Source organism: Talpa occidentalis, unplaced genomic scaffold (assembly GCF_014898055.3).
Source record: "Talpa occidentalis isolate TD23 unplaced genomic scaffold, MPIMG_talOcc4v2.1 talOcc4.11, whole genome shotgun sequence".
NCBI classification, from domain to species: domain Eukaryota; kingdom Metazoa; phylum Chordata; class Mammalia; order Eulipotyphla; family Talpidae; genus Talpa; species Talpa occidentalis.
This window is the reverse complement of record NW_023601104.1, coordinates 93,211,571-93,218,885: the sequence shown is the minus strand read 5'-3', so window position 1 is coordinate 93,218,885 and position 7,315 is coordinate 93,211,571. Positions and strand designations below refer to the sequence as shown.

The following is a 7,315-nucleotide window of genomic DNA, read 5'->3' as shown; positions in this document are numbered from 1 at the left end:
GGAGCCGCTATCTCCCCGGCCGCCCGGCGCCCCCCAGCGCGCCCCTCAGCCTACCCGAGGCGGCCGCGCGCCGGGGGGCGGGGACGCGGGGAGCGTTGGGGCACGTGAGGCGGCCTTGGCCAATGGCAGGGCGCTGGGAGCGCGGCGGGCGGGGCCGGCGCGGGGGCGGGGCGGAGGGCGGGCCGGCCGGCCGGCGGGGGGAGGGGCGCGGCGGGCCGGGGGAGGGGCGAGAGACGCCGCCTCCGCCGCCGCCGCCGCCGCCGCCGCCGCTGCCGCCGCCCGGCCGCCGCAGCTCAGGAGCCGGGCAGAGGCGAGCGCGAGCGCGCGAACGGCTCAGTCCCCGGGGGCGGCGGCGGCGGCGGCCGGGCGGGCGCGACGGCCGGGGCGGGGGCGCCGCTGCTTCGGGGGGCCGGCGGGGGCGGCGGCGGCCCGCTCCAGCCATGCCGAATAAAAACAAGAAGGAGAAAGTGAGTCGGCGGGGCCCGGGCGGGGGCGGGCGGGGCGCGGCGGGGCGCGGGCGGCAGGTGCGGCGCGGGCGGGGGGCGCCGCTGCACCCCGCGGGCCGGGCGGCGGGGGCGGCTCGAGGGCGGGCGGCGGGCGGCGCCCTGCGCCCGCGGCGGGGCCGTTGCTGCCTCAGGTGGCGCCGCGGCCCGGCCCGGCCCCGCGCGCCTCCATGTCTGTTTCTGCGCCGAGCCCGACCCCGCGGCCCGGGAGACGCGCGGGGCGCGCGAGCAGCCGCCCCCCACCCGGCCGGGCCGGCGCGGGGGCTGCGGGGCGCGGCGCGGCTCCGGGAAGCCTCATTGGTTTTCTTGCTGTTTCCCAGGAACCGCCCAAAGCAGGGAAAAGTGGGAAAAGTTCCAAAGAAGGACCAGACACCGTAGAATCTGAGGTAACTTTTCAGTTATTCCCTCCCGTCCTGCAGGAACGTCTCACCCTGGGGCAGGAAACTGGAGGGTGACGGGACCTTGGGGCTCCTGAAGGGTCCCCCAGTGCGGGCGATTTTGTTTTTCTCCTGCTGCCTTTTCATAATTCTCAATTTCTGTGACTCGGGTTTTTATTATTCTGCTTTGAGAAAATAGGATGTTTCGATGCACCTATTTTTAGGGTCATTTTCCCCAAATCTCACTGCCCTCCTGCAGGGACTGGTGGTGCCAGCTCCCCCACCTGCCTCTTAGGTTTCAGACCAGCCCCTTCCTCCCTGGCCAGGGGCTGGTGGCCTGTGTTCCTGGGTGCAGGCTTCACGGCTGGCTTCCTCTTCCACCGCTGGTGTCTGTCTGGCCCGTTAGCCTCGTTCCCCCGGCGTCGGCATATTTTGGTTTATGTAGTTTTGATATTTCTGTGCTGTCTTCTGCCCTCTTTCCCACTTTCTCTCTCTGCAGCTTCTGACTTCTTGGCCTTGGGGTCTTTGAGGAAGCTGGAATAATGAGGGGCGGGTATCCCAGGGGGTCCCCCCTCAGCCATGAGAACACTTGCAGAGGCGCATTTGCCTTTCCTTTCTTGAGACAGTTGTGGCACTAGGCTCCTGGCACACGGTCCCCCAGCCCAGTGGGCCTGGGCAGAGCCAACAGGCCCTTTGGTAGCTGAGAAACTGCTTCTTTAGTGGTGTCTTCAGGGCTGGCTCTTGTGAGGCCTCTGAGCTTATCACACGACATTAATTTGCAAGTGTCAGTCCCCTTCCTGTGAGCCAATTGAGAACAGGCTGGGTTCTGTCGGGGAAACACGGTGAGAGGTCTGATCCATTCCCAGCCTCGGGTTGTTGTCTTCTATTGGCTGGCATGTCCTCCGCCTCACTCCTCTTCAGCAGGTGCTTTACTCCAGCAAATCCCGTGCCCTCCCAAAGCAAAAAGCAACAAACTCAAAGGTTCCTTAAATACCAATACTTCAGGATTATTTGTGCCAGGCTCTCCCTGCCCACTTTTTATAGCAGACAATCAAGTTTTATGTGGCATTTTGCATTTGACTGACTGACATCCACGGTGTCACTCTACATGGAATTGATTAGATGGAATTTAGTCTCTCCACGGGAGTATTTTTTCTTTTCTTTTGGTTTGTGGATCTTTCATTAAAGCTGCTAAGACTCCCTATTGCGTCCAGACCTTTCTCTATCACAGGCCTGTCTCCTTTTTGTGTTACCATCACAAAGGATGATCAGCGTGCATGGTCCGAGCATTCCTGTCTTTGTAGAAAGAGTCTGGCTGCCAGGGTGAATAATGTTAAGTCTGCACCTGGGAGAGCCCCAGCCACAGGGGCAACGTCAGGGCAATGCTGCATCCACCAGCCTCGCCCCTGCCCAGGCCTGCGGTGTCCCTTGCGATGGCCCACATGTCTTTCTGTATTTCTCCTTGCGCTACTGGGTAGGTGCTGGAGCACAGCACTTGAGCTCACTGCTGACACATCCTGATGGGGTGGCCCTCCCTGCTGCCCCTGGAAGCCAGGCCTGCTAGCAGGACCTTGGCCCCTTACTGTGTGAGTCACTGTGTGGGAACACGCCTCGAGGCTCCCGCTCTCGCCTTGCCGCTGAGCCACCCCTTACCCTGCTCACATATCTCTCCCCGTCTTCATCTCACTTCTTGGCTTCTGGTTCCACCCACTTACCAACGGCGTGTGACTCACGCGGTTGAACTAAACCATCACTGCCCCCCCCCCATCTCCATGTTACTCTGCACCATGCCATTCAAAGAGGTGTGCTCAGGCCTGTCCGCCTCACGTCCCTCCCAGCCTGACAGGTCAGTCACCCCCTTGGGGCTCCACAGGCCCAGAGAAGAGCAGGACAGGCCCATGCCAGAGGAGCCCACTTGGAAAGTCAAGACAATAGAGGGAACATTCAGGAACTTGGTGGCGGCAGACTCGATGCCTGTGTCAAGGGGGTGAGAGGTCCGCAGAATGGAATCCCCCTATCTGTCCTCACAGAGCAAGGGAGCCAGCGCCCACTGCAGGGCAATTTTCTAAGCAAAAAGTGGGTCCCAATGGCTTGGATTTTGTAGGCAGGAATGTGACGTCCAAGAAGGCAGGATGGCGTGGTCTGGGTGGCCCTTCCACGCTGGACTTAGCTAGTTGGCATGCTCGCTCCCGCTGGCTACGAACACGGCCCTTGCCTCTGTCGCCCCGGCCCCCGTCTCTCTCGTGTGACTTGGCGAGTGTTGGATTTGGCCGTGTCTACTCTGCAGGGCAGGGCAGGCTCACTCCCTCCCGAGAGGATGGTGGGCTGCATCTTTCAACGTCGTGAGATACCTCTAAGGGTCATCGCTGCTGCTGTATAACTTTTGTCATTATCAAGAAGTTGCTACTCCTTGATAATGCACAAGTGAAGTTTTCTTTTTTTCTCTGTCAAATGGAATGTTTCATCTTGACTTGCGTAGCCGCATGCGCCCTAGAAGTCAGCCTAATGCAGGACACTGCTACCACCTTGTTTCTCGGCGCATGCAGGGAAGGAGGGCAGGTGGGCTCCTGGAGAGGTTGGTGCCGGGAGAACCTGTGGAAATGGACAGAGGGAGCTCACCTTTGAGCAGCTGCTCTCAGGGTAACATCCAGGTCTGTGGGTGCAGACCAGGCACGTTGCATGACTGTTTAGAATCTTAAAAGCTGCTCAGAGCTCTGAGGCCCGTTTGGGAGAGTCAGGCCAGGCCACGGTGTCGGTGGCACTGTTGTCTCCTAGCTTATTAGCTGTGCCCAGAGCTACGTCATGACAGGAGCTCCTGCATCCTGCAACGTGGGTTGTGCTCAGCCCAAGACTGCCAGGCTCCGGGTATGTGGCCTTGCTGGGGTTTGTCTGCAAGTTTCCACAGCAACTCTTATGAAACATCTGTGGCCGAGGAGAGAGCTGAACAGCTCCCTCCAGCCTGTTGGCTAGTCTTGCCGCCTCCCACCTCAGCCCTGGCTCCTTTCCCCTGCAGGCTGTCCCCGTACCCCCACCCCGGCACTGCCCAGGTCTCCGCAGGTACAGGCGGTGGAGCATAGCTTCATGAAGTAAAGCTGAAATTTTTTAATATTTACGCAGTTCAGCTAATGATAACACCTGCTACCCATTAACGTAACCTTTTCAGGAAAAACAGTTTCCAACATGTCTTTGACTTATGGGTCACTGCTGTTTAGCGGGAGTGAGCTCTTGATGATGTGTTTCCTGGGAGGACAATTGTGGTCATCACCCCTGAGCAGCGTCCCCAACTCCCCTCGCCCAGAAGTCACTGTCTGAAGGCTGAGTTCTGAGCTCAACTTTCGGGTGCCCCCTGGCCCCGTTGTCTTCCCAACTTTCCCTCCACACAACTCTGAACTAGCCTCCAGTGACACTCAGAGGACCCAAGGAATAATATCTCTGGCTGTTTAGGAAAGTCACATCACCACGATGGAGCAAATGGAGCTCCTGCTTTCAGTGGGTCTGTCTTGGTTTGTTTTCCAGCCGCTGGACCTAGGCTTTGCTGCTGGAGCCCAGCCAGGGGCCTAACTTGTAGATTAGAAGGTGTTGGTGGGGGTTGAGTTAGGAGGCAGCCAGGGAGCGACTGCCCTGGGGGGGTCGGGGAGCAGTGGGTCCCTCCTGGAGCTGTCACCTCTCTAGCTCCCTCTCTGTCCCAGGCACTGGGCGGAGCCCACGTGGATCCACTGCCTTGGGCCAGGCGTCCTGCCTTCTGGTCCTGTCACCCTGGAACTTCCCCCTTGGGCACTGCCTAAGGTTCACCTGCCAGGACCATTGCCCTACAGTGCATGCATGCATTTGCCTGACAGTCGCGCCTGGCATGCACCACCTGGGTGTGACAGCGCCTTCCTTGAGGCTGCCAGGCACCCTTACCCTCTGAGAACTGGGGAGGAGCCAGCAAGCTCTGTCTGGGTGGGTCCGCTCTGTCTGCCAGCCCTCACTGATTAAATGTTAAATTGAAATTTAAAGCCTAGAAATTAAAGTAGAAAGATTTAAGTTGTTCATTCATCAGAAGTAATGTGCTGATGGGTGTGTTCACATAAACAACGTATTTTAATGGAATACAACTGTTTTCAGCAACTCCTGCGCGTCGCTGTGCAGTGTGTTCTGGCACATCCAGCAGCTGGGGAAGCAAAGGGAGTCTATCTTAATAGGTTTATTTCGTTACCACCTTTTGGATCATTCAGTATAATTTGCTTTAAGCAAATAGCATTTTGCTAAAGCAGAGATCATGGCTCTTAGGTCTTTTTCTAACATCCTCCAAAAGCTTTAAGACAAGTATTTTGGTTTTGTGTTGGCTTTGCCTTCACATCCCACCAGAGGTCAGTGGGAAAAGCAGTTTCCTACGGTCTTAGTTTAAGGCAAGTGTCCTACAGTGGAATTTCCTTAAGCAGAAGGCTTCCAGTGTGCTCTCTTGTGCTTTGTATTTATTTTAAATTTATTTTAGGACTATTTCTTGGTAGACTATACGTATATACTTTAACATGTCTTGTCAGATGGGCACTGGGGGTGGGGGAGACGTTTGTCAGAGCTGTGCGCTCTGGGGGGAGTCTCACCCGTGGTGTCCTCACCTGCTGAGAACCTTTCCCTGTTTCCCATGATGTGCGACTCCTATTGTTTCTGGACACTCGGGGGACCCGGGAGTGACCCCGGCCCCTTTCACTAACCCTGAGACAAGACAGATATGTCTCCTGTAATGAACCTGCCGCGGGAGGTCAGGTGCTTCAAGTGACAGCACAGCAGGTCAGCTGGTCAAGCCTTCCAGAAGGCAGGTGGGTGGGCCACATGGCGGGCACAGGCAGCCGTGCTCCCCTCTCCAGCAAAGGTTCCCTTCCTCAGCGGGTGATCCTCAGAAGCACTCACAAGCCCACACCACCTTCCTTTCTCGCAGGCGGGGGCGGGGGCAGGCAGAGCGGGCCCAGCTGTCTCTGGGCGCAGGGGGAGTGCTGTCTTGCTTAGAGGACATGGGGTTCCCACTCCTAGCACACTCTTGGAAGGCGAGCTTCCAGCTTGAGCTCCCGGCTTGAGCTTCCAGCTTCCCCAAGTCTGGTTTTGCCCAGCGGGTGTGCCAGACCTGCAGCTAGGGGCACGGGCCTGGGCTGTGCAGGTGCTAGCCTGAAGCCACATGCCTTTCGCTTCCAGCAGATGACAACAAAATGAAGTTTGAAAACTCAGTCTTTACCCTCACTGCCCGCGGGGCGGTGCCTGAAGTGCCTCACCTGGACGGGGACACGGAAACCCCGCTTCACAGGAAGCCCGTTCTGGTGGATGGAGCTGCTTAGGGACTGACCAGCAGTGTTTCCAGGGAATTCTAATGTGGGGGTGCTGTCACTCCTCTTGGTGTGAAAGAGCACGTTTCAGATTACATTTTATGGAAAAGAAAACATACAAGTAGGCAAGAGAAGGAAGTGGATAAAATTGGGGTGGAGAGGCCTTGTCTCTGTAGAGCCGGGATGAGGCCCTGGGCCTCGGGGAACTTGTCAGCTGACTGCTACTTCGTGGCCCTGAGCCGAGCTGGCTCTTAGGCCAGAATTTGAGAGCATTGTTGCACAGGGCAGGAGTCCCCCAGCAGCCTTGGATTTCCCTGGATGGTTTGCTTTCCTTCCTTCCAAGCCCCTGGTTCACTGTGCCGGCACATGGCTCGGTGACCATGGACACATTGGTATTCAGACCAGAAATCTCTTCTTCATCCCCTTCTCTTGCTCAGCCTGCACCCCCTGCACCTCTGCTGACTGTGGGGCAGAGCACCTGCAGGTCCCTCCAGCCCCATCCCCCTCTGTGGTTTCCAGATGGAAGTTGCCTCTGCCTTGCTGTCCGTCCCACCCCTCCATCTGCTTTCTACCCTACCGACATCTGCTGAGGCACTTGTCCTTAGATGCACCAAGTCCCTGTGCAGATCTTTCTGTGACTGAAGGTTGCAACTGTCCTCTCCCTCCTTGTCACTGGGATCTGGCACTCCCGGGCCTTTCGACCAGTGTGAGTCCATGGCCTTCCTCGATGGGGGAAATTTCTTCCAGTCTTCCTTTCATCCCTCATTCAGCCAGGAGCGGCTGGCCTGAGGCTCTCTCTGTAAAGGGCCAGACAATAAATGTATTAGGTGTCCGGGCCGCGCAGTCTTACTCTGTCAGAAGTGCTGGGCCCTGCTGTTGCAGTGAGACAGTATGCAAAAGAAGGGGCTGCGTCCCGATAAAACTTTATATGCAGAGTCGGGTCAGGGACCAGATTTGACCCAAGGGCCTGAGCTTGCCAACCCCTGGCCTAGGGGAATCCAAATCAGAATCTGTACTTAGAAAAAGTGTTGGTGAGAGACTGGGCGCCATTGTTGCCCTGTGGGTCTCGGTGGGCAGTGGACACCAGCAGTTCAAGGCATTCCTCTCTTGTTGGGTCCACTTGCCATCTAAAAAC

The 7,315-nt window shown here is 57.6% G+C and overlaps 1 protein-coding gene across 2 annotated transcripts in view; it reads left to right on the top strand.

The window, feature by feature from the left end:
* The first annotated feature begins 403 nt into the window (after positions 1–403).
* The window catches only part of PPP2R5C (protein phosphatase 2 regulatory subunit B'gamma), a 92,546-nt gene continuing 85,634 nt past the window's right edge, over positions 404–7,315 (top strand). For both annotated transcript variants that reach the window (XM_037503892.2, XM_037503891.2), the window contains exons 1-2: positions 404–467; positions 824–889. In XM_037503892.2, coding sequence (XP_037359789.1) covers positions 441–467; positions 824–889 — 93 coding nt within the window. In that variant the 5' untranslated portion in view covers positions 404–440. The remainder of the gene's footprint in view (positions 468–823; positions 890–7,315) is intronic.